We start from the raw sequence: 27,451 nt of genomic DNA on the forward strand, positions 1-27,451 counted from the left end.
CAAGCCATGAGGTCGAAGGAATTGTCCGTGAAGCGCCGAGACAGGATTGTGTCGAGGCACAGATCTGGGGAAGGGTACCAAAAAAGGTCTGCAGCATTGAAGGTCCCCAAGAACACATTGCCTCCATCATTCTTAAATGGAAGAAGTTTGGAACCACCAAGACTCTTCCTAGAGCTGGCCACCCGGCCAAACTGATCAATCAGGGGAGAAGGCCCATGGTCAGGGAGGTGACCAAGAACCCAATGGTCACTCTGACAGAGCTCCAGAGTTCCTCTGTGCAGATGGGAGAACCTTCCAGAAGGACAACCATCTCTGCAGCACTCCACCAATCAGGCCTTTAAGGTAGAGTGGGCAGACAGAAGCCGGTAAAAGGCACATGACAGCCCGCTTGGAATTTGCCAAAAGGCACCTAAAGGACTCTCAGACCCTGAGAAACAAGATTCTCTGATCTGATGAAACCAAGATTGAACTCTTTGGCCTGAATGCCAAGCGTCATGTCTAGGGGAAACCTGGCACCATCCCTACAGTGAAGCATGGTGGTGGCAGCAGCATCATGCTGTGGGGATGTTTTTCAGTGGCAGGGACTGGGAGACTGGTCAGGATCGAGGGAACGATGAACGGAGCAAAGTACAGAGAGATTCTTAATGAAAACCAGCTGCAGAGCACTCAGGACCTCAGACTGGGGCAAAGGTTCAACTTCCAACAGGACAACGACCCTAAGCACACAGCCAAGACAACACAGGAGTGGCTTCAGGACAAATCTCTGAATGTCCTTGAGTGGCCCAGTCAGAGCCCGGACTTGAACCCGATTGAACATCTCTGGAGAGACCTGAAAATAGCTGTACAGCGACGCTCCCCATCCAACCTGACAGAGCTTGAGAGGATCTGCAGAAAATAATGGGAGAACCTCCCCAAATACAGGTGTGCCAAGCTTGTCGCTTTATACCCAAGAAGACTCAAGGCTGTAATCGCTGCCAAAGGTGCTTCAACAAAGTACTGAGTAAAGGGTCTGAATACCAATGTAAATGTGATATTAAGGGCTTGGCCGATTAATTAGGGTCGATTTCAAGTTTTCATATCAATCGGTAATCGGCATTTTTGGATGCCGATTATGGCCGATTACATTGCATTCCACGAGGAAACTGCGTGGCAGGCTGACCTCCTGTTACGTGAGTGCAGCAAGGAGCTAAGGTAAGTTGCTAGCTAGCATTAAACGTATCTTATAAAAAACAATCAATCTTCACATAATCACTAGTTAACTACACATGCTTGATGATATTACTTGGTTAACTAGCATTCCTGCGATGCATATAATCAATGCGGTGCCTGTTAATTTATCATCGAATTACAGCCTACTTCGCCAAACGGGGGATGATTTAACAAAAGCGCATTCGCAAAAAAAGCACAATTGTTGCACGAAAGTACCTAACCATAAACATCAATGCCTTTCTTAAAATCAATACACAGAAGTATATTTTTTAAACCTGTATATTTAGTTAACAGAAATTCATGTTAGCAGGCAATATTAACTAGGCAAATTGTGTCACTTCACGTTCATTGCACGCAGAGTCAGGGTATATGCAACAGTTTGGGCCGCCTGGCTCGTTGCAAACTAATTTGCCAGAATTTTACATAATTATGACATAACATTGAAGGTTGTGCAATGTAACAGCAATATTTAGACTTAGGGTTGCCACCCGTTCAATAAAATATGGAATGGTTCTGTATTTCACTGAAAGAATAATTGTTTTCTAAATGATAGTTTCCGGATTTGACCATATTAATGACCAAAGGCTCGTATTTCTGTGTTTATTATATTATAATTAAGGCTATAATTTGATATTTGATAGAGCAGTCTTACTGAGCGGTGGTAGGCAGCAGCAGGCTTGTAAGTATTCATTCAAACTTCACTGCGTTTGCCAGCAGCTCTTAGCAATATTTGAATCACAGCGCTGTTTGACTTCAAGCCTATCAACTCCTAAGATTAGGCTGGCAATACTAAAGTGCCTATTAGAACATCCAAAGGTATATGAAATACAAATGGCATAGAGAGAAATAGTCGACGCGTCATAATTCCTATAATAACTACAACCTAAAACTTCTTAACTTGGAATGTTGAAGAACTGGGAATATTGAACCACCAGCTTTCATATGTTCTGAGCAAGGAAATTAAACATGAGCTTTTTAACATGGCACATATTGCACTTTTACTTTCTCCTCCAACAATGTGTTTTTGCATTATTTAAACAAAATTCAGCATGTTTCATTATTTATTTGAGACTAAATAGATTTTATTTATGTATTATATTAAGTTAAAAATACAAGTTTTCATTGTTCATTCAGTATTGTTGTAATTGTCATTATTACAAATATATATATATATATATACATATACAGTTGAAGTCGGAAGTTAACATACACTTAGGTAGGAGTCATTAAAACTAGTTTTTCAACCACTCCACAAATTTCTATAGTTTTGGCAAGTCGGTTAGGACATCTACTTTGTGCATGACACATGTAATTTTTCCAACAATTGTTTACAGACAGATTATTTCACTTATAATTCACTGTATCACAATTCCAGTGGGTCAGAAGTTCACATGCACTAAGTTGACTGTGCCTTTAAACAGCTCGGAAAATTCCAGAAAATTATGTCATGGCTTTAGAAGCTTCTGATAGGCTAATTGACATCATTTGAGTCAATTGGAGGTGTACCTGTGGATGTATTTCAAGGCCTACCTTCAAACTCAGTGCCTCTTTGCTTGACATCATGGGAAAATCAAAAGAAATCAGCAAAGACATCAGAAAAAAAATTGTAGACCTCCACAAGTCTAGTTCATCCTTGGGAGCAATTTCCAAACGCCTGAAGGTACCACGTTCACCTGTACAAACAATAGTACGCAAGTATAAACACCATGGGACCACGCAGCCGTCATACCGCTCAGGAAGGAGACGCATTCTGTCTCTTGGAGATGAACGTACTTTGTTGCGAAAAGTGCAAATCAATCCCAGAACAACAGCAAAGGACCTTGTGAAGATGCTGGAGGAAACAGGTACAAAAGTATCTATATCCACAGTAAAACGAGTCCTATATCGACATAACCTGAAAGGCCGCTCAGCAAGGAAGAAGCCACTGCTCCAAAACCGCCATAAAAAAAGCCAGACTACGGTTTGCAACTGCACATGGGAACAAAGATCGTACTTTTTGGAGAAATGTCCTCTGGTCTAATGAAACAAAAATGACCATAATGGCCATAAAGACCATCGTTATGTTTGGAGGAAAAAGGGGGATGCTTGCAAGCCGAAGAACACCATCCCAACCGTGAAGCACGGGGGTGGCAGCATCATGTTGTGGGGGTGCTTTGCTGCAAGAGGGACTGGTGCACTTCACAAAATAGATGGCATCATGAGGTAGGAAAATTATGTGGATATATTGAAGCAACATCTCAAGACATCAGTCAGGAAGTTAAAGCTTGGTCACAAATGGGTCTTCCAAATGGACAATGACCCCAAGCATACTTCCAAAGTTGTGGCAAAATGGCAAAATATGTGAGCAGAACTGAAAAAGCGTGTGCGAGTAAGAAGGCCTACAAACCTGACTCAGTTACACCAGCTCTGTCAGGAGGAATGGGCCAAAATTCACCCAACTTATTGTGGGAAGCTGGTGGAAGGCTACCCGAAATGTTTGACCCAAGTTCAACAATTTAAAGGCAATGCTATCAAATACTAATTGAGTGTATGTAAACTTCTTACCCACTGGGAATGTGATGAAAGAAATAAAAGCTGAAATAAATCATTCTCTCTACTATTATTCTGACATTTCACATTCTTAAAATAAAGTGGTGATCCTAACTGGCCTAAGACAGGGAATTATTACTCGGATTAAATGTAAGAAATTGTGAAAAACTGAGTTTAAATGTATTTGGCTAAGGTGTATGTAAACTTCCGACTTCAACTGTATATATATTTAAAAAATCGTCCGATTAATCGTTTTTTTTGGGTCCTCCGATAATCAAATCAAATCAAATTTATTTATAAAGCCCTTCTTACATCAGCTGATATCTCAAAGTGCTGTACAGAAACCCAGCCTAAAACCCCAACGAGCAAGCAATGCAGGTGTAGAAGCACGGTGGCTAGGAAAAACTCCCTAGAAAGGCCAGTACCTAGGAAGAAACCTAGAGAGGAACCAGGCTATGAGGGGTGGCCAGTCCTCCTCTGGCTGTAATCGGTATCGGAATCGGCGTTGAAAAATCATAATCAGTCGACCTCTAGTCTGAATACTTACAATAGCAGTCAAAGGTTTGGACACACCTACTCAAGAGTTTTTCTTTATTTTGACAATTTTTTACATTGTAGAATAATAGTGAAGACATCAAAACTATAAAATAACGCGTATGGAATCATGTAGTAACCAAAAACGTGTTAAACAAATCAAATCAGGTCCCGTGTGGCTCAGTTGGTAGAGCATGGCGCTTGCAACGCCAGGGTTGTGGGTTCATTCCCCACGGGGGGACCAGGATGAATATGTATGAACTTTCCAATTTGTAAGTCGCTCTGGATAAGAGCGTCTGCTAAATGACTTAAATGTAAATTATATTTGATTTTAGCTGTCATCAAGGCAATGGTGGCTACTTTGAAGAATCTCAAATATAAAATATATTTTGATTTGTTTATTTATTTATATATATTTCAGTCATGGTCAGCAACTATACAACATGATAAAGATTTCAATATGTTGTTAGCATCCAGAGCGTCTTGCTGTAATTGACTGACAAGGTTCAGAACTGTCATGATGCACTTGTTAAACACCAGCTCAGTATGCCCTCTATTGGGGAAGCCAGTGTGTGCGTGTGAGTGTGTGAACATTGAAAACAGGATTCGGCCTACCTACTGAGATAAAATCTCTGAAGATAACCTGAGCTTGCTGAGATGGCTCAGTAGCTCTGGTTGCATGCAAAGCAGCTGCTACTTTCGCTCTAAAAACAGCTCTGTTGATTTCATACCTGATAAGAACATGCGCCATACCTCGGTTAAATACAAACACAGAAACTGTCCCTAAACAATCTTCAAATTTATAACTTAAAAAACATCCACACTTGATAAATTGCTACAAGAATATTGAGTTAAATTTCCTTTTTTCAAGATAAGCAACATGAACTGAACGAAACATATAATTCAAGATCAATTCATAATTTGAGCAATCAATTAGGTTAAGCAAATGATTTTGGACATGAATAGTTCATTGACAGCTGCTGAGTTTATTTAACTTAATAAAAAAATGACTTGAAGGATGTGGTTAACAGCTATGATCTTTTCCAGCATCAAACTTCATAGTTAAGTCCGAGTGGTCTAAAAGGGAAACGTACATTACATCACACCTACACGAATCGGTAATCATTCTAAAAATCAGGAATGACCTTGGTTTGAAGCGCCTGCTGAAATAGAGGGTGGGGAAAGAACAGTTCAGTAGTTTTTCAAACACATTTCCAATGAATAATCTTTGGTGCAAATTGACTGCACAACGCCTGCACCTTGGAGATAAGATCACAGACACCCACTCTGGTTTCTCATATCTTGTTAATCATCGATAGAGATCTGATTCTGATGAGAAACATCCAGTTATTGTGGACACCATTCACACCTCCTATTCCATTTCTTTCAACAACTGTCAACAACAATGTTATCAACCATGTTTATCTCAGATATGTTTATAAGGTTATAATTAAGTCCGCACCACATGCAGTGCCTTCACAACACTTGACTTTTTCAGCCTGAATTTAATATAGATTCAATTGAGATTTTGTGTCACTGGTCTACACACACAATACCTTTATAATGTTAAAGTGGAATTCTGTTTTAGAAATTTTTACAAATTAATAGAAAATGAAAAGCTGAAATGTCTTGAGTCATAAAGTTTTCAACCCCTTTGATATGGCAAGCCTAAATACGTTCAGGAGTACAAATTTGCTTAACAAGTCACATAAAAGTTGCATGGACTCATTCTTTGTGCAATGATAGTGTTTAACATGATTTTTAATGACTACCTCATCTCTGTACTGCACACATACAATTATATGCAAGGTCCTTCAGTTAAGCTGTGAATTTCAAATACAGATTCAACCACAAAGACCAGGGAGGTTCAACAATGCCTCGCAAACAAGGGCACCTAGCGGTAGATGGTAAAAAAAAAGCTGACATTGAATATCCCTTTGAGCATGGTGAAGTTATTAATGACACTTTGGATACTGTATCAATACACCCAGTCACGACAAAGATACAAGTGTCCTTCCTAACTCAGTTGCCAGAGAGGAAGGAAACCGCTCAGGAATTTCACAATGAGGCCAATGGTGACTTTAAAACAGTTAGAGTTTAATGGCTGTGATAAGGAAAAACTGAGGATGGTTACTCCACAATACTAACCTAAATGAAAAGATAGAAGCCTGTATAGAATAAAAATTACTCCAAAACATGCATTATGTTTGCAATAAGGTACTTCATTAAAACTGCAAAAAATGTGGCAAAGAAATTCACTTCATGTCCTGAAGTGTTATGTTTGGGGCAAATCCAACACAACACATCACTGAGTACCACGCTTCATATTTTCAAGCATGTTGGTGGCTGCATCATGTTATCAGTATGCTGGTCATAGGCAAATATTGTACAATCCAGGTGTGCAAAGCTCTTAGAGACGTACCCAGAAAGAGTCACAGCTGTAATCGCTGCCAAATGTGATTCTAACATGTATTGACTCAGGGGTGTGAATACTTATGTAAATGAGATATTTCTGTATTTAATTTTCAATACATTTGCAAAAATTTCAAAAAACATGTTCTAATTATGGGGTAGTGTGTGTAAATGGGTGAGAAAAAATATATTTAATCAATTTTTGAATTCAGGCTGCAACACAACAACATGAATAAGTCATGGGGTATGAATACTTTCTGAAGGCACTGTACATACATAAATATTTAAAAAACTTCCAAGGGTATGTTCCATACGTTTAATGGCAAAATAACAGAGGACTAAATAAAATATTTACAGCAAGTAATGTGTAAACATAATTTCTGTACAAAGAAATATACATGCAAAAGTAAAAATAAGTCATTTAACATTCAAAATAACGTAGTATGTATCAAATATGATGAGGTTACATCCAGGTTCCCATGTTCGTCGTCCATGTCTGTACAGCTTTACACATGAATAAATAAGAGGACACAAAATGGGACTGTACAGGTTAACAAACACATTCATTGTATCACTGTGACTACTGCCTTGACATAGACATGAAACTTTGATAACCTTTTCAAGCTTAAAAGGAAATACAGCTGTTTCGTCCGCCTCCCCAGATCAATTGACTGGCACTTTAAAATCAGTTTGAACTCATACAATGATTAATTCACTGAAAACAGCTAGGTCATGGTTACTCTTAGATAAAGGTTAGGGTAATAGCGCCACAACGTCCATGCACAATTATCGTAACGTTGGTACAATGTTGTGGGCAGTTGTTTCCCCCTTCAAACCAAAGGCTCGGCAAAGAATGCTATCCCAAGTTTCAGTTAAACCAAGATGTTGATCATTGCAACACAATGTCTAGCGAAATACATAACTTAAAAAGTCTAACAAACTTACACAGCAATCACCACTTTGTGCACAGCTTGAGAAGAGAAGTGTTTGAAATGTTAATTAGGTATGCAGTAACAACCAACCACTATACAACGTTCTTACAACGCTAATAAATAAAGCCACTGTGAACCAATGTAAACATCTATCTCTAGGTTCAGCATGGTTTTCATAACTTAACATGGTACATTATATAAGACATTTAAAGAGGGTAAAGTACAGTTAACTTTGGTATAGTTACAGAAAACAAAAACAAAACAATGACAAACTGAAAGCATAAGTGCCAATATCGATTCAAATCTTTTTTCTTATTTTACATTATTTGCAAAACCTGCATTTTAGGTTTCCAAGATATTAATACTGAACTTAATACGAAAAAGAGCAACACAATACACACATCTACTGCAGTACCAGGTACGTACATGCCTTTTTAGAATACGGGTACAACACACATCTTCATAAATAGTTGCATACATGTTAAAGCTGCAACATTGCACATGAGAAATGAACACAAAATACGAGTGCATTTATAGAAGTATTTCTGGTAGTGAGGGTTTAAGTAATTTGATTGGCATGAGGAGGAGCTAGTCTCCCTCAAACCTCTCTTCCATTGGCAGGACTTACTACTCAGCTAATGAAACAGCGTTTGAGACAAATTCTTCAACATGAGAATGAAGGCAGGAACACATTATTTACAAAGTAAGGCGGATGTATCAGAAATCTAAAGAGCTTTTCCAATAGTGTTATAGCTTTTTGTTGTTTGTTTGTTTGCTTGTTTATTTATTTCTCTGCTGAGGTCTGACTAAAATAGCATAATTGTACTAACTGTTACAGGTCCATACAATAGCAAGGCCAGAACAAACCATTTGCTGATTTATTGTAAGTTAATCAACCACAACTACAATGAGTTTGGTCTCCAACTGGTTCTAGAAGTAGTGTTCTGAAGCAACGACCCTGTGGTGGGTCGGTGGTGCTTTGTTCATATGTCACATCTAGAAGTAGTGTTCTGAAGCAACGACCCTGTGGTGGGTCGGTGGTGCTTTGTTCATATGTCACATCTAGAAGTAGTGTTCTGAAGCAACGACCCTGTGGTGGGTCGGTGGTGCTTTGTTCATATGTCACATTCATTTTGTTTTCATTCTTTTTAATAACCTTTGTTTTTGAAAAGGTATATGAATAAAGACATTTCTTTGTTTCTTCACTATACATTTCCTTTACAAAAAGTAATCTCTCATTACAAAATCAATTTTCTTATATTCAACCAAAAGCAACCCGATATTACAGTATCGGTTTGTAATACTATCCAAACACAAGGCTTGCTCTCACTGGCTCTTGAGAAAGCTTTGTTCTCCCTGTTAGTCAAGTTTGAAATACTTTCAAATAGTTCATACTTTTGTGCAGGCATATAGCCATCATCCATACAAATGTGGGGGTGGAAGGGAAGTAGCTAAATCTCTTGGGGGGGAGAAATCTCAGTCAAAAATATTCTAAGCAGTCAGCAGACAGCAGCAGCAGGATGCTGGGTAACATAGTTCTAAGGAAGTGGCGTAGTTGGCTGAGAGAGGATGAGATCATCATTGTGACTCAGTGGTTTCTGGGTACTGTAGTTCTCTAACCTGCTCATATCTGGTTGAGGAGTCTGCTGTGAAGGAAGGTCTTTATGCTGCCCACGGGCCTAACGTCGTTCTGGTGTTTCCGCCGCTCGATGAAGGAGATGAGTCTGGAGGTGTCGATGCACCCTGGGTGCTGGTTTTGTTGCTGGTGGGAGTCCCACGGCTGCAGCCAGGGCTCCTGAAGGCATGCGGCGGCTGAAGGTCTCCGGTCCGGCTCGCCCTGTAGGAGGAGACACACAAAGTCCCTGGCCGCCTGGCTCACACCCTGGAAGTAGTCATGGGGGAAGCTGAAGTCCAGACGACAGATATTCAGGCATGTCTCCTCAGCGCTCTCGTCCAGGAAGGGAGATGCCCCGCTCAGTACCACGTATGTCACAACCCCCAGGCTCCAGAGGTCAGAGGTTAAGGATACGGGCTGGCCCAGCACCAGCTCCGGGGCTGAGAACTCTGGGCTGCCCAGTAGAGGGTGGATGTAGTGGCCACTGTTCAGCTGGACGGCGTCTCCGAAGTCTGTCAGCTTGACCACGGGCTGGGCAGAGTTTTGCTCCACTAACACGTTCTCAGGCTAAAGGGATACACACCGATACCCACGCAGATACACGCAAAGAAAGATATGATTAAGAATTTACCCATGATGGGAGTATTAGCTTTGCTTAAGAACAATCAGTTAGACATCATACTGTTTCATACAGTACACAATCACATTTAACTCCTACTCTACATGTCACAGCCTTTGTGACTCACCTTCAAGTCCAAGTGAGCTATCTTCCAGCTATGCAGGTAGTGTAAAGCTTCTAGAATGTCCCTAAGGTACAAGGCCACCTTCTCTTCAGTAAGGTTACCCCAGCTGACTATGTAGTCCAGGAGACGGCCTTGATCAGCCCTGCAGACACAAAGCACCAGAGCACGAGAAAGAGACATTAGCTCACCGATATGGTAGATGTACAAGAGGCCTGCTTGAACATGATTCAAAAGCACAACACAGTGAATAAATATATACAGTAATATATTGTTCAAAACGGTAATCAATTCTATTTCAATTCAGGAATTATAATTTTCCCAAATAATCATAATACACACACACACACACAGTGTGTGTGTCCCAAATGCTATCTATCCCTCTGTAGGGTACTACTTTTGATCAGTTATAGGGAATAGGGTGCCATTTGGGGCCCATCCACAGTTTTTCTAACGTACATCTCCAGCACTAGCACGTAGCTGGTGGCTGTTTCGAAGGTGTCCAGCAGGCCGACAAGGTGTGGGTGTTCCAGACACTGTAGTATCCTCAGTTCCTGGAGCACCCGCTCACGCCGCATCAACCGCTTGTTTACATGTTTGGCTGCCACGGCACGCTTGCTCCCACGCTGGTCACAGCGCTTAGCCACTGAGAACCTTCCCCTGCCCAGTTCTGTGACCTCTGTGTAGAAGGACTCAAAGTTGTTCTTCCAGATCACTTCACTCCCATCGTCGGAGGCCTCTGGGAAAATAGAAACATTGAATGTTAAAATGCAAAAGTACTGAAAAATTCATATACTGTGTGTAAGTAGTGTGAATATAGAGGATATACTGTATCTCCACAGGAGTCTACAACTCAACTCAACAGTGACTAACCTGAGACTCTGAGGCTGGCGGAGGATGACATGCTGCCCACTACGTTGGTGGCAACACAGGTGTACACCCCGTCATCCTCCACAGACACATCCATGATGAGGAGAGTTGCCTCGCCCGTGTCACTACAGAGAGAGAAGGGAAGTCACAAGGTACGTTTCAACAATAGGAACATTTACTTTAATTCACCTACAACAGAACATTGTCTTCCAACAGCTAAGTCATTCTAACGTGTTGCAATGATCCCTGTAAGACACTCTGGAGAAGAGTATCTGCTAAATTACTAAAATGTAATGTAGAATGTCATCACTGCCGATGTGTACCTGTAGGTGATGCTGTAGTGTCCGTCGTTGCTCAGAGTGCTGTGGTCAGGTCCTCTCCAGGTGACCGAGGCTTTGGGTCTTCCATAGACCTTACTCCTCAGAGTGACACTCTCCCCCAGGTCACAGGTCACATCACTCAGGGGCAGCAGGAACTCTGGGGGTACTACAGAGGTGACAGACAGACAGAGGACACGTGAGTTTGACTGTGTCACATGCTACAGTTTACATACATCTGAAGTTTACATACACCTTAGCCAAATACATTTAAACTCAATTTTTCACAATTCCTGACATTTAATCCGAGTAATATTTCCCTGTCTTAGGTCAGTTAGGATCACCACTTTATTTTAAGAATGTGAAATGTCAGAATAATAGTAGAGAGAATGATTTATTTCAGCTTTTATTTCTTTCATCACGTTCCCAGTGGGTCAGAAGTTTACATACACTCAATTAGTATTTGGTAGCATTGCCTTTAAATTGTTGAACTTGGGTCAAACGTTTCGGGTAGCCTTCCACAAGCTTCCCACAATAAGTTGGGTTAATTTTGGCCCATTCCTCCTGACAGAGCTGGTGTAACTGAGTCAGGTTTGTAGGCCTCCTTGCTCGCACACGCCTTTTCAGTTCTGCTCACAATTTTTTTATAGGATTGAGGTCAGGGCTTTGTGATGGCCACTCCAATACCTTGACTTTGTTGTCCTTAAGCCATTTTGCCACAACTTTGGAAGTATGCTTGGGGTCACTGTCCATTTGGAAGACCCATTTGCGACCAAGCTTTAACTTCCTGACTGATGTCTTGAGATGTTGCTTCAAAATATCCACATCATTTTCTTTCCTCATGATGCCATCTATTTTGTGAAGTGCACCAGTCCCTCCTGCAGCAAAGCACCCCTGTTATGGGTGTAAGATGGCACAGTGATGCCATCTGTTGGTAAATGTTCATTACTGCAACTCATGTATTTATACCGGGGTGCTTGAGACACCCGGGAGTGTCATGATGTACAGAACAAGGCTGGTTACTCGCATGAATGTCTCTGTCTCGTCATTTAACGTTTCGAACATGGTGTCAGAAGAGGGACTGGACCATGCGTTCCTCAAATTAGAGTAACCTGTACTGGTTTACCAAACAATTGTTTATTTGAGTAAAATTTAGCCGAAATTGGCTTTAGCTAGAGTGAGTTTGCTAGTTAGCTTCAGTGTTGTTAGCACCGGTTAGACATGGCAGCGAACATTCCCCCTCCCGCCGTTATGAAGCTCAGCGGGGATTGGAGCACGAACTGGGATACGTTTAGAGGTGAATGGGAGGACTATGCGCTAGCAACGGGACTTCTGGAAAAGGACGATGAAGTAGTGGCTGCCACTTTGAGGACTATAATGGGAACTGAATGCCGACACGTATACAAACACAACCTGAACCTAACAGCAGCTCAGCAAGGTAACGCTATAACTATTCTTGATGCTCTTGAACATTACTTTAAGCCAGCAAAGAACGTCATCTACGAGCGTTATGTTTTCGGTTGTTGCAAACAGGAGGACGGGGAGTCCATTGACAGCTTTGTCACTAGGTTAAGGGAAAAGGCAGCTACATGTGACTATGGTGCTTTAAGAGATGAACTGATCAGAGATAAGATTGTGCTTGGCATAACTGATGAGGGCACCCGCAGACGTTTGCTGAGAGAACGTGACCTGACGCTGGTCTTGGCAGTGGAGACATGCCGTGCAGCAGAGCTTACTGATATACGGATAAGGTCCATGGAGCTAGAAAGGCAACATATGGACAATGTCAATGCTACATTAAGACAGCCAGTAAAGAAATTCCCCTTTGCTACAGCTAATGCTAATACTACAGCCAACTCGGCAGTAGACAACCCCAATACATGCCGATATTGTGGCATTTTTCATGGACGAGGAAAAGAACACTGCCCAGCCTATGGAAAAATATGCAAATCCTGTGGTACAGCTAATCATTTTGCAAGGGTCTGCATGAAAAGCAAGAGAAAGGAGGGTAAGGTGCACTCCATTGAAACAAACCCAGATGAAGGGAACAACAGCACAGAGGATGTATATGCTAGCGAGTGCATAGGGGCAGTGAAGGCAAAAGGAAAAAAGTGGTTTGTCACTCTGCTACTTAATAATAAACCACAGCAATGCCAGATAGATTCAGGGGCCACATGCAACGTTATGAGCCTTAAAGATAAAAGGAGGCTCGCTCCCAGAGACAATCTCACACAGAGTAGGACCAAGCTGAAACTGTATTCAGGCCAGTTCATGACCTCTTTAGGCCTGTTTGTGACAGAGTGTGTTTTACGTGGCCAGAAACACACCCTTGAGTTTGAAATAGTTGAGGCTAGTCAACAGCCATTACTGTCAGGTTCTACATGCGAGCGCCTTGGGCTTATTAACTTTACCATCCCAGCTGATCTTAACATTATAGACAAAGTCCAGGCTGGGCCCCTGAGCAAGGAGACACTCCTAAGCAAGTACCATGATGTCTTCAACGCACCGGTCGAGTCAGTTCCCGGGGAAGTCCACTTTGAGTTGGACGCAGCAATCCAGCCTGTCCAGTGTGCACCCCGCAATGTACCAGTGGCCATGAAAGCAGCTACGAAGGCTCAGCTTGACAAATACGAAGCAGATGGCCACATGATATCCGTCACTGAGCCTACAGACTGGATAAGTAATATGGTTATCATCAAGAAACCAGACAAGCTACGGATATGTGTTCATCCTAAACACCTCAACCGGGCTCTGCGACGTTCACATTACATTATGCCCACGTTGGAGGATGTTCTTTACAAGCTCCCAAAGGCCAGAGTCTTCACGCTCGTGGATGCCAGAGATGCCTTCCTGCAGTGCAAGCTCGACAAGCCCAGCAGCTATATGACCACCTTTTGGACACCCTGGGGCAGGAAGAGGTGGTTGAAGCTTCCGTTTGGTGTCTCCGTGGCTCCAGAGGTGTATCAGCGGAAACAGCACGAGCTGTTGATGGGACTCAGTGGCGTGGAACCTATAGCAGATGACATCCTCGTAGTGGGCTGTGGGGACAGTGATGAGGAGGCAGAATGCGACCATGACGCCAAGCTGCTGGCCCTGATGGTCAGATGCAGACAGGTCAAGCTAAGGCTAAGCATAAAAAAGCTTCAGTTTAAAGTGCCAGAGGTCCGCTTTCATGGGCACATCTTGTCCTCCACCGGATTGAAGGCGGATCCTGAAAAAGTGAAGGCTGTCTTGGAAATGCCCCACCCATCTGACGTGAAGGGAGTGCAGCGCTTCGTCGGATTCGTCACTTACCTGGCCAAATTCCTACCGCGGCTCTCTGAAGTGTGTGAGCCACTAAGGAGGCTCATGGACAAGGACGCCATCTGGCATTGGCTCCCAAAACATGACGCAGCGGTGAGGGAAATAAAAGAACTGGTCACCCAGACACCTGTACTGCGTTACTACAATGTGTCAAAACCTGTCATGATTCAGAGTGACTCAAGCCAGTATGGACTTGGCTGTTGCCTCATGCAGGAGAGCCAGCCTGTGGCATTCGCCTCTAGGGCACTCACCCTAACAGAGCAGAACTATGCCCAGATAGAGAAGGAGTGCCTCAGCATTGTGTTTGCATGCCAACGCTTCCACCACTACCTGTACGGGCGCGACAATATTACCGCAGAGACAGATCACAAGCCCCTTATTGCTATATTCAGCAAGCCTCTTCTGAATGCCCCAAAACGACTGCAGAGCATGCTACTGGCCCTACAAAACTACAATCTCAAGGTGGTGTATAAGCCAGGGCCAGAGATGTATGTGAGTGACACGCTCAGCAGGGCTACTGCAGCAGGCATTCACACACGCTCCATGCATGAACAACACGCAGTGTGCAGCTTACAAACAGAGCAAGTGGATGTTGAATACATCAACCAGGCTGACTACCTCAATGTTACGGACCAGCGCCTTATACAAATCAGACAGCACACAGACAGGGACGGACAACTCCAGGCATTGAGGTCTGTGATTATGATGGGCTGGCCCGACTGCAAGGAAGAAACTGCTTTAGCCGTCAGAGAATATTGGCCAGTCAAAGAGGAGCTCAGTGTTCAAAACGGAGTAATATTCATGTGTCAGAGAGTCGTTATTCCCCGGTCTCTGCGCCATGAGATGTTGGCGCGTGTGCACTCAAGTCACATAGGAGGTGAGGCCTGTTACAGACAAGCACGTGACACACTGTATTGGCCAGGAATGCAGAGTGAAATCAAAGACTATGTCAGTAAATGCACAATCTGCAATGAATATGCCATTGAGCAACAGAGAGAGACGATGATGTCCCACGAGCTACCGATGCGCCCCTGGCAGATAGTAAGCCTAGATCTCTTCCAGCACAGTGGCAAAGACTTTCTGCTAGTAGTCGATCATTACTCAGACTTTTGGGAGATTGACCTCCTCCCCGACCTCTCAGCAGAGACAACGATCAAACGCTGCAAGGCTCAGTTTGCCCGCTATGGCCAGCCAGATAGGGTAATTTCAGACAATGGACCCCAATTCTCTGGAGTTGAGTTCCGAAAATTTGCTGCAGGATGGGAATTCGAGCACGTCACTTCATCACCACGATACCCAAAAGCTAATGGGAAGGCGGAGTCCGCAGTAAAAATCGCAAAGAACCTCTGCAAAAAGGCTCTGCGAGAAGGCAAAGATGCCTGGAAAGCAATCCTGCAGTGGCGCAATACCCCGACAGAAGGCATGGATAGCAGCCCGGCCCAGCGCCTCATGGCACGGCGCTTAAAAACAGCTCTGCCAGTAGCCAGCACTCTCCTGGAGCCATGTGTGGTGACTGACGTGCTGGTGAAGCTACGTCACAGAAGACAGGTCTCCAAGTTCATCTACGACAAATCAGCAAAAGACTTACCTGAGCTCAGGGTGGGTGAAACGGTGCGAATGAAGCCACTACCAGGGGACCGGACGGGCCTCTGGAGACTCGGATCCTGTGTACAGAAAGTGGCACCACGCTCCTACTTGGTCGAAGTGAATGGATCACTGTACCGTCGCAACAGGGTTGACCTTCGGATTGCTGAGCCAGCACCTACTCAGGGCCCTGATGGTCAAAGGGGTCGCATGACAGAAGATGGAACTCCAGCAATGGGGCCTGAGGCACTGGGCGAAGAGCCAGGTGATCACAGGTCGGCTGCTCCCTCGCCCATCAATACTCCCCTTGGACAGTCAGGTGACACGCCTGTGCGGGAACCCGCAGTCCTCGCAGACAAGCCCCCTGTCTTTTCACGCTACGGGCGTTTGTCTCAGCCACCAAAAATACTTAATCTGTAGGTTTCCCATCAGGGTTGGCAGACAGAAGAAAAAAAAAAAAGTAAAGAGACTATCAAGATGTGTTAAGTTGTTAGCTGAGAAAAAAAAAAAAAAAAAAATATATATATATATATATATATATATATATATATACTAAACTGTTCATGGTGGAAATTATTACTAGGTTTGTTTTGTTAATGAATTGACACCTCCTGTCCTATTTTATTAATGGGAAGATGTTATGGGTGTAAGATGGCACAGTGATGCCATCTGTTGGTAAATGTTCATTACTGCAACTCATGTATTTATACCGGGGTGCTTGAGACACCCGGGAGTGTCATGATGTACAGAACAAGGCTGGTTACTCGCATGAATGTCTCTGTCTCGTCATTTAACGTTTCGAACAACATGATGCTGCCACCCCCGTGCTTCACGGTTGGGATGGTGTTCTTCGTCTTGCAAGCCTCCCCCTTTCTCCTCCAAACATAACAATGGTCATCATGGCCAAACAGTTCTATTTTTGTTTCATCAGACCAGAGGATATTTCGCCAAAAAGTACGATCTTCGTCCCCATGTGCAGTTGCAAACCATAGACTAGCTTTTTTTATGGCGGTTTTGGAGCAGTGGCTTCTTCTTTGCTGAGTGGCCTTTCAGGTTATGTCGATATAGGACTCGTTTTACTGTGTATATAGATACTTTTGTACCTGTTTCCTCCAGCATCTTCACAAGGTCCTTTGCTGTTCTGGGATTGATTTGCACTTTTCGCACCAAAGTACGTTCATCTCTAGGAGACAGAACGCGTCTCCTTCCTGAGCGGTATGACGGCTGCGTGGTCCCATGGTGTTTATACTTGCGTACTATTGTTTGTACAGATTAATGTGGTACATTCAGGCGTTTGGAAATTGCTCCCAAGGATGAACCAGACTTGTGGAGGTCTACAATTTTTTTTCTGAGGTCTTGGCTGATTTCTTTTGATTTTCCCATGATGTCAAGCAAAGAGGCACTGAGTTTGAAGGTAGGCCTTGAAATACATCCACAGGTACACCTCCAACTGACTCAAATGATGTCAATTAGCCTATCAGAAGCTTCTAAAGCCATGACATAATTTTCTGGAATTTTCTGAGCTGTTTAAAGGCACAGTCAACTTAGTGTATGTGAACTTCTGAGCCACTAGAATTGTGATACAGTGAATTATAAGTGAAATAATCTGTCTGTAAACAATTGTTGAAAAATGACTTGTGTCATGCACAAAGTAGATGTCCTAACCGACTTGCCAAAACTAGTTTGTTAACAATAAATTTGTGGAGTGGTTGAAAAACGAGTTTTAATGACTCCAACCGAAGTGTATGTAAACTTCCTACTTCAACTGTAACTAGCCTTGCGATATACTAGCGTCCTGTCCATGGGGTGTACTTTCTTTTTCAAGCTGCCTCACGCTACAGAAACAGGAGACAGGCTCCTGCCCTACACACTGCTCTGGCTCGGAGGAGGATACTTACATGCAAACTACACAATCCCACATCTGAGCTACCCAATAGACAATAGAAAGTATGCAGTACAATACAAGACAATAAAAACTTGTCTTATTGAACCCCTACTATGTGAAAATATAGATGTCATAAATTTACTGTATAGTAAAGCCCAAGCAAAAACATTTAAATATATACATACCATCATAGATGTAGTTGGGGTTTAGAAGCTGAAAGAAAGACATGAACACAAATAAGTTTTTTCTCCAAATTAGTTTGACCACACATACCACACATTAAATAATTACAACATGAATCCATTAAATTAGGTTAATGTAGAGGGGCTTTAAGTCTTACAGCCATACTGAGGTTAATGTAGAGGGGCTTTAAGTCTTACAGCCATACTGAGGTTAATGTAGAGGGGCTTTAAGTCTTATTGCCATACTGAGGTTAATGCAGAGGGGCTTTAAGTCTTACAGCCATACTAAGGTTAATGCAGAGGGCCTTTAAGTCTTACAGCCATACTGAGGTTAATGTAGAGGGGCTTTAAGTCTTACAGCCATACTAAGGTTAATGCAGAGGGGCTTTAAGTCTTACAGCCATACTGAGGTTAATGTAGAAGGGCTTTAAGTCTTACAGCCATACTAAGGTTAATGCAGAGGGACTTTAAGTCTTACATCCATACAGGTGATTATCAAATCAACTCTACCTTTACAGAAACTTTATTAGTCAGACAGTCTTGAGACTTGCGATAGCCGTTTTCCATCTTATTTTCCTTCCTGGTCTCTTTGTCTCTCTTCTCAGACTTTCTCCTGATGCGGAGTGCTGTGTGCCACGAGGATGACTTCCTGCTCCAGACAAGAGAATGAGAAAGAAAGGGGAAAAGAGAGAAAGAAAAAGGAAGAGAAAAGTTTAACTTGTAATTTCTACATCTTTGTCTACCATTTCACTTTTATGATGGCAGAGCTCATGATGTGAAAATGGAACTGTCTTTGGGATGATAAAGCTTTTCATTCATTCAGGTTGGTACATGGAGTAGCAGCAGTGTCTGTCTCTTACTTGATGGTTCCTTCGGGGAGGTCGGGGATGATGGTGGAGGTGTGACCCAGTACGTAGCCGGGGATCCAGCCCTCTGCGGCAGGGCCCTGCTCGGTGGCAGCCCGGAACACCAGGAACATGTTCTGCTGATTAGAGGCCAGCATCTGGACCACCTCACCCTGGGAAACACTGATCTCATCCTCCTTCAGGGCCACGTAGTCCTGGGTCACCAGCATGGTGCTGCTGCTGCTGCTGCTACTGCTTTCACTCTGGAGGAGGGGGAGGCAGGGGAGGATGGGAGGCAGGGGAGGAAATGGAGTCAGTAAGGGTTTATAGGTAGGGTTACACAAAGAGAGAGGCATAGAGAGAGAGAGAAAGAGAGAGAGAGACGGACAGACAGACAGACAGACAAATGCACACACACACAAACACACATACACACACACACACACAAAGCATTCTGTGATAATGACTCTAAAATACATAACAAATTCAAATGTTACTGATTTGACTGCACATGAGCATCATTTGTTGTTCAGCTGTTTATATGCTAGAGCTCATACACAAAGAAGGACTCATTTCAAAGCATTCATTACAGAAGGTTCATAAAGTAGAGTGAGGAAAGTCATACTGTAGCAACTAACATCTGGTTCCTACATGTCTCATAACTAGACCTTCTCATTTGTAGAAGCGAAAACAAGGTATCCAGAAGTCAGAGAGACAGAGTAGAGTTAACATGGAGTGGGTGTCTCTCAAAGACATTAAGAGTAGAGAGGAAACAGTTTCAGGAGAGACAGAGCCTGAAATAAAGTTTGAAGTGAGGCCAAATGCATTTGGTGTGAGTCAAATGTATTCAGGAGCAAGGCAAGGGGAGAACGGGAACAAGGATGTATCATCAGTCCCACAGGACCAAGACATAAAGGAAGCAGCATGGTCAGAGCAAGAGCTAAGAGAAAACAGGAGAGACGGCAAACGTTTCTTTTTACATCAGAGCTCCTCTTCTTGCAGGCAGGTGAAGTCGAAGTCAAATATCAATCTTCCATTATATCAGCATTCATTTGCATTTAACCCATAAATGCCTCGATGGTTTTTCAGATCAGACCACAATAGCCTGAAGCAAAGGGACAGCAAAAACTCAGGTCATGTCTAGAAAATGTTAGAGCCAAGACAGAGCTGGGTGTGTGAATTTAGGGAAGCAGAGGCAGAGAGTCATACTGGAAACACTTACCAAGGGAGAGGAGAGGACACCAACATACAGTACAGCAAGCTGAGTTACTGTAGCAGTTAGCTGCTCTACCAGCCAAAAACACACTGTTAGTAGAGTCTGAAAGACAGCAGGAAGGATGAAAACTCACACCATAGGCAAGTTAGTGTACTTAGATAGTTTAGTATGCACTTGTGGTTCAGATGACTCAGGAGAACTTCTGGTCAGCCAGTAAGGTTAGTAGGGACTAAGCCGGACAGAAGCCTGGGACTTGAGTAGGGATCTTACCCCGTTACTCTGCGTGGACTGTAAGGACTGCTCACTGGTGGAGGAGCATGTGCTCATGCGGTCTATATCCTTGCTGTGGGTGGAGTGGCGATGGCTGTGGCTCTCCCTGTGGCCCAGGGTCGAGTCTCCACTATCACTGTGGTAGGAGAAGGAGCCAGGCCGGCTAGCTGGGGAGGCTGGGACCGCGGCGGACCAGAAAAAGGAGCCTTTCTGGGCTGGGCTGCCCGGGATGAATTCCTCCTTTATGGGGCAGGTCAGTGGAGAGACTGTCCCTACCCGAGGCTTGGCAAGATTCAGAGGGGCCACAGCCAGCCGTGGGATGGGAGTCTGAGGGTCCTCCCCAGGGTAGCTCTCCTTGAAGCTGCCCTCAGCAACGCCCAAGGACTTGCCATTGCTGTTGCTGCTGGTTCTGCTGTGGGGCCGGGGACCCTCCAGCACTTGCATCTTGGGGACATCTTGGGGCCCCAGGTCCCCCTCTGCATGGTCAGGAGGGCAGGGGGTCTGGGAGGAGGGGGAGGTGGAGAGGGGTTGTCTGGACCACGTACCTGCTGTTCTGTCCGGGCCATCAGAGCCCGGAGGGTGGTGGTGGTGGACTGGCTGCGGGATACGGGAGGAGGGCTGGGGGATGCGCGAGGGCCGGCGACTCTGGGGGCCACACAGAGAGTTACTCCCAGGGCCAACTGCGGAGCTGCTGCAGCCACCTCCTGCCATGCCACTGCTGCTGCTGGGGGCCCCCAGGCCTGGTCCACTTGCCCCCACGTGGTTCCTCTGGTACTCGATAGGGGATGTCAGTGCTGGGGGACACAAAGAGAGAGAGAGAGAGACAGAGACAGAGAGAAAGAGTCACCTCAGTGGTACGAGTACACACTGTCTAGCTATGAAACAAAAATATAAAAAGATTCTTTGCATTTTGCATTCCAGTACGTCATGCTATAGTTCATATTATGGTGTGTTCTAAACACTTAATTTCTCAGAATGTTGATACATTCTATGGAGCGGATGACTACACAGGGAGACAGATGAAACATCGTAATCATCTGGGAGAAGCTAGCATAATATCACTACACAGATGAACCGTGATGTGTCTTTTTTTACCATTGAGAAAGTTGCGTTGGCTCTCCAGGATCTGGGTGATCTGGTGGACCCACATCTGGCTGACTCCAGGGTTGGCTGAGTGCATTACGTAGGTCTCCACACCGCCACTGGATGACCGGGAGGTCAGGGTGAACTTACAGGGGTCGTCTGTGCTCTCCTCCAGGCCCAGCCAGCTCACCTGGACACACACACAAGATACAGGGGAGAGGAGGGGATGTGAGTGTTTTCAGAATCAGACAACTATTCAAACGACGTTGGCCCTTAGGGCAATTACTATCCTACCAATGTCCAGCCCCCAAAAATACATCCACTGTAATATGATCTAAGTGGATTGATTAGGGGAGATGATCACGATCGACACTCCATACCTTGACGCTGTTCTTGAAGAGGTATCCCGGCTGGGAGTAGCCTTTCTTCTTGTCCAGGGGCTCGCTGAAGATGACGATCTGTTCGAAGAGGAAGACCCTCCTCTCCTTCATCCTTGTGAGAAGCCCCCCGTCCTGATCTGATACCATGAAGGTGTCCTGGAGCAGCAGTCTGCCTTGGGCCACAATCTTGCCCTGCATGGGGGAATAGCAATGTATTGCCTGGCTGGTTAAATAAAGGTTTAAGGCCCAATGCAGCTGTTTTATATCCATATCAAATTATTTCTGGGTAAGTACCATACTTTAATAGATTTCCATTCAAATGGGCAAAAGTAGCTTTTAGCAAAACACTTTTTCTCAAGCAAGAATTTAGCTAAGAGTGTCTAGGAGTCATCTAAGTGGGGAGGGGAAAACTAGCTGTTATTGGCAGAGAGGTTTGGAACTCTCTTTGTTATTGGTCTATTAACCAATTTACGCATGGTGATGTCACCATGGAAAGCCAAAAATCCCACACATGCAAACCTGCTGATTAGAAGGTCCTGTGTAGATTGTATTTTGAATCAGCAACTATCAGGAAATAACTCTAATCAAATTTGTTCACACTTTTACAGTCAGTTTGATATAAAAAACAGGCAAAACAGAATTTTGACTGTACTGGACCTTTAAATGAAATACATACAAATAAAAGGAGAGAGGACAGAAGACAGCCTCAGACTTATTCTTAGCCACTCAGATGAAATATGCATATTATATGCATGCTATTATCATATAATACAATGAGTGAAAACAGAGAGAGAGAGAGAGCAAACCCAAGCCCTTCTCCCATTCATCATATGATCCATGTGACTTAACGGTTGAAATCAAATTCAAGTAAGCTATTTTGGAGAATTTGTGACCTACTAAACTGAGCCAGATAGAACTGAAAGACTACATTCTCTATTCCCTGAAGAAGACAGAGCCTGTGAGTCTTACGTCGAAGCCTTGGAGACGCCCAACGTTCATCATGTCATTGCATCTTTTGGGCACAACACACATGACCTCCACCGCTTTCTGGAAGAAACAGAGAAGATAGAAAACACAATTTTAGAGGGAAAGAAAACATAATTGCAGCTTTATAACAAGTATAACTTTTAGATAAAAACAAAATCATAGCAATATTAATGCTTGTCCATGTTATTAGGGGTGGAAGGCTATCAAATCAAACCCAGATTGTAGTTCTTACCTCCAGCTCCGTAGTATCTACTGCAGCCTTTTTGGAGAACTTAAGTAAATCCTTCAGTAGGAGCTGGTACTTCATGATGCGCTGCACAGGCTTAATGAGAAGATCAGTGATCTGGAGTCTGTGGCCCAGACGCTGCTTGAGCTCCTAAAATATACAGGGAGCCATTAGATTTATTTGCACACAGTAAAAACAAAGGACTGCATAAAAATATAACACAAGGTATGAGAACAGGAAACAATGAGGCTCTTATGATGAAATATGTGCTCCGTTCGAGAGACTGGAATAAACCCACTTGCGGGGTATGTGTGGGGTGGAGGGAGTGTGTGTATTCTTACCTCAAAGTAAGTGTCTATGTACTCAGACACGATGTGCTCTGATTTGGGCTTGTTCTGACAGTACACAATGTACATGTGTAACCGTCGCTCCTAGCAGGAAAACAAGGAAACAAAACAAGTTAAATGGTGAGGAAGTGGTATTATGGTCCTTGCTATCTGGAATCCTTGGGATGTCCCTACCCCATTTCATTTCAAATTTAAATTAGGTGTTATGGTTAAGGTTAGGGATTAAGGTTATGGTTTAGCACTAACCTTGTTATGATTCACAGCACAGTGACATCCACTACTCATGGTATATTTTGGCCAATGAAAATCATAAAATCTCTCTTACTTGTTTGACGAACAGGGCAGCCAGCCTATCAGGGTCCTCCAGGCACTTCTCTAACTCTCCCAGGAAGAAGCTGTGGCCAATCAGAGAATAGTATTGTGAGAAATATACTAATATAAAAGTCAATCTAATAATAACGCTACTACTGTAGGTAGGTACTATTCTCGTCTTACTCTCTATGCCAGTCGTAGATCTGGTGGATATTCCCAAACACTATCTTGTCTTTTCCCCTCATGTCGTCTGGTACGCCGTCCTCCTTCATTTTGCTGATGTAGCCCTGAAGGGGAGATAAGACATTCAGGTGACCACAGGACTATACACAGCGCCAAATTCAGCCAATACTATTCCAATGCCCTGTCCACAAACAACCTCTGACCCTTAGGGCACTTGTGGGGGCTTTAAGTCCTATCTGATCTGATAGGTATATGCACTATGTTTAGAGGGCAAGGTGGAGCTGTTACCATATTGCTTGTACCTCTTCAGCTCATTTAGATTCATATGGAGTTAAACCGTCCCCTCGCCCCGACCTCGGGCGCGAACCAGGGACCCTCTGCACACATCAACAACGGTCGCCCACGAAGCATCGTTACCCATCGCTCCACAAAGGCCACGGCCCTTGCAGAGCAAGGTGCAACCCTACTTCTAGGTTTCCGAGCAAGTGACGTAACTGATTGAAATGCTACTAGCGCGTACCCGCTAACTAGCTAGCCATTTCACATCCGTTACACTCACCCCCCTTTCAACCTCCTCCTTTTCCGCAGCAACCAGTGATCCGGGTCAACAGCATCAATGTAACAGTATAACTTTAGTACGTCCCCTCGCCCCGACACGGGCGCGAACCAGGGACCCTCTGCACACATCAACAACTGACACCCACGAAGCGTCGTTACCCATCGCTCCACAAAAGCCGCGGCCCTTGCAGAGCAAGGGGCAACACTACTAATAGGTTTCAGAGTAAGTGACGTAACTGATTGAAACGCTACTAGCGCGTACCCGCTAACTAGCTAGCCATTTCACATCCGTTACACTCACCCCCCTTTCAACCTCCTCCTTTTCCGCAGCAACCAGTGATCCGGGTCACGGCACCAATGTAACAGTATAACTTTAAACCGTCCCCTCGCCCCGACCTCGGGCGCGAACCAGGGACCCTCTGCACACATCAACAACGGTCGCCCACGAAGCATCGTTACCCATCGCTCCACAAAGGCCACGGCCCTTGCAGAGCAAGGTGCAACCCTACTTCTAGGTTTCCGAGCAAGTGACGTAACTGATTGAAATGCTACTAGCGCGTACCCGCTAACTAGCTAGCCATTTCACATCCGTTACACTCACCCCCCTTTCAACCTCCTCCTTTTCCGCAGCAACCAGTGATCCGGGTCAACAGCATCAATGTAACAGTATAACTTTAGTACGTCCCCTCGCCCCGACACGGGCGCGAACCAGGGACCCTCTGCACACATCAACAACTGACACCCACGAAGCGTCGTTACCCATCGCTCCACAAAAGCCGCGGCCCTTGCAGAGCAAGGGGCAACACTACTAATAGGTTTCAGAGTAAGTGACGTAACTGATTGAAACGCTACTAGCGCGTACCCGCTAACTAGCTAGCCATTTCACATCCGTTACACTCACCCCCCTTTCAACCTCCTCCTTTTCCGCAGCAACCAGTGATCCGGGTCACGGCACCAATGTAACAGTATAACTTTAAACCGTCCCCTCGCCCCGACCTCGGGCGCGAACCAGGGACCCTCTGCACACATCAACAACGGTCGCCCACGAAGCATCGTTACCCATCGCTCCACAAAGGCCACGGCCCTTGCAGAGCAAGGTGCAACCCTACTTCTAGGTTTCCGAGCAAGTGACGTAACTGATTGAAATGCTACTAGCGCGTACCCGCTAACTAGCTAGCCATTTCACATCCGTTACACCCTGTCCACAAACAACCTCTGACCCTTAGGGCACTTGTGGGGGCTTTAAGTCCTATCTGATCTGATAGGTATATGCACTATGTTTAGAGGGCAAGGTGGAGCTGTTACCATATTGCTTGTACCTCTTCAGCTCATTTAGATTCATATGGAGAGCCTAGGGGTCGTAAGGATTGGGGATTGTTTTGTGGACGGGACCTAGCACTTTGACCAAGTCTAGAACGTGAACAGAGTGTGATGGAGAGGAGTGAGTCATTGATTATGGGCCTACAGTAAAGTAAGAAAGAATGTGTTCTCACCTCCACCACTGAACCCAGGTCTCTCACATAGTCCCTCTCTGTCTCCACCAGCTCCAGTAACACATAGCTGTAGGGGAGAGAGGTGAAGTAAACAATGAGAGGATTGTTTAGCTAGACCACCACAGGCCAGTTTTATCTGATGGCTCAGGGCATATTGTAGGCTGTGAGACCATAGAAATAGAATGACTAGAAAGGGCCCTTCACCGGTCCACCCATTACGGCCTCATTGGCTTGAATGAGGGGGACCCTTCTAGTCATTCTATTTCTACGTATGAGACGTTACGGAGTGAAACTGAACTCACTGGCGTCTCTTGAGGAAACCCGACTTGCGTTCGTCCATCTCATCGATGGGGGAGGAGGAGGACAGGAGGGAGTTGTCGGAGGGGTTGAGGGAGGGGCTGCTGCTGTCCCCTTGTTCCACAGAGAGAGAGCTAGGCCGGTCCTCCAGGGACTGAGAGAGAGAGAGAGAGAGAGAGAGAGAGAGAGAGAGAGAGAGAGAGAGAGAGAGAGAGAGAGCACTTACTGTATATTCATTGTGCACATGCAGTGAGTAAGCTGAGCTTCTCCATACAATCACTGTGCTAGCAGAGAGAGCAGTGGTGTTGTTGCTATGAGGGTGTGACAAAGTATAGCAGCATTAACGTGCTGTGCCAGGTCTTGTGTCTAGAAGCAGTCAGTTGGTGTGGTGACTCAAATGGTTCACAGATGACTGGTGGGCCATGGCACCGTCACACATCCACCCTGGCACCAGACTGGCCTGAGCTGAGCTGGCAGTGCGTGTCTGTGCGTGTGTGTGCGTAACTGACAGCGGTGTGGTAGACAGATGGATGGCTTGGTCTTACCATCTTACTCTTGACCAGCTCCTCGATGGCACTGACCAGTTCAGCCGCACTGGGTGTCTCTGAACTACTGGGTCGGCCCGATAGACGAGAGGCCGCCTGGAAGGGAGGGAGAGAGACAGAGGGACAGAGACAGAGAGAGACACAGACAGAGAGAGAGAGAGAGAGAGAGAGAGAGACAGACAGCAACATAGAAAGGAAAGAGAGCGTGAGAGAGACAGAGAAAGTAGAGAGAGCGTGAGAGCGAGAGAGAGAACGTGAGAGAAAGAACCAGAGAAAGTATAGAAAGTGTGAGAGCGAGAAAGAGAGACAGAAAGAGAGAGAGGTGTGTGTGGTTTAATATTAAAATCAAATCAAATGTTATTTGTCACATGCGCCAAATACAACAGGTGTAGACCATGCTTACTTACAAGCCCTTAACCAAAAATACAGTTTGAAGTAAAAAATGTATAAGTAAAAAATAAAAAATAAAAATATGGATGGCTGGGTCTTACCATCTTACTCTTTACAGTGATGTTTACAATCTACATTTGATTCATATTTTGTGTAAAGTATTTGTCACTGTATTAAATCTTTTTCTACATATTACAGCACATGATG

At 44.5% G+C, this 27,451-nt stretch overlaps 1 protein-coding gene across 2 annotated transcripts in view; it reads right to left on the minus strand.

The window, feature by feature from the left end:
- Window positions 1-7,512: 7,512 nt before the first annotated feature.
- Window positions 7,513-27,451, minus strand: part of triob (trio Rho guanine nucleotide exchange factor b) — an 87,790-nt gene continuing 67,851 nt past the window's right edge. The window contains exons 35-54 of one of the 2 annotated variants that reach the window (XM_038976594.1): window positions 26,855-26,950; window positions 26,315-26,463; window positions 26,013-26,079; window positions 23,962-24,065; window positions 23,792-23,861; window positions 23,461-23,550; window positions 23,126-23,269; window positions 22,876-22,953; window positions 21,907-22,098; window positions 21,539-21,716; window positions 20,882-21,237; window positions 20,444-20,797; window positions 18,973-19,220; window positions 18,623-18,764; window positions 18,116-18,143; window positions 11,165-11,327; window positions 10,845-10,966; window positions 10,431-10,710; window positions 9,978-10,116; window positions 7,513-9,798 (exon numbers count right to left, since the gene is read on the minus strand). In XM_038976594.1, the coding sequence (XP_038832522.1) occupies window positions 9,241-9,798; window positions 9,978-10,116; window positions 10,431-10,710; window positions 10,845-10,966; window positions 11,165-11,327; window positions 18,116-18,143; window positions 18,623-18,764; window positions 18,973-19,220; window positions 20,444-20,797; window positions 20,882-21,237; window positions 21,539-21,716; window positions 21,907-22,098; window positions 22,876-22,953; window positions 23,126-23,269; window positions 23,461-23,550; window positions 23,792-23,861; window positions 23,962-24,065; window positions 26,013-26,079; window positions 26,315-26,463; window positions 26,855-26,950 (3,558 nt within the window). In that variant the 3' untranslated portion in view covers window positions 7,513-9,240. Of the gene's footprint in view, window positions 9,799-9,977; window positions 10,117-10,430; window positions 10,711-10,844; window positions 10,967-11,164; window positions 11,328-18,115; window positions 18,144-18,622; window positions 18,765-18,972; window positions 19,221-20,443; window positions 21,238-21,538; window positions 21,717-21,906; window positions 22,099-22,875; window positions 22,954-23,125; window positions 23,270-23,460; window positions 23,551-23,791; window positions 23,862-23,961; window positions 24,066-26,012; window positions 26,080-26,314; window positions 26,464-26,854; window positions 26,951-27,451 lie in introns of both variants that reach the window. The other variant, XM_038976593.1, reaches the window with a different exon arrangement.

Source organism: Salvelinus namaycush, chromosome 37, assembly GCF_016432855.1.
Source record: "Salvelinus namaycush isolate Seneca chromosome 37, SaNama_1.0, whole genome shotgun sequence".
NCBI lineage: Eukaryota > Metazoa > Chordata > Actinopteri > Salmoniformes > Salmonidae > Salvelinus > Salvelinus namaycush.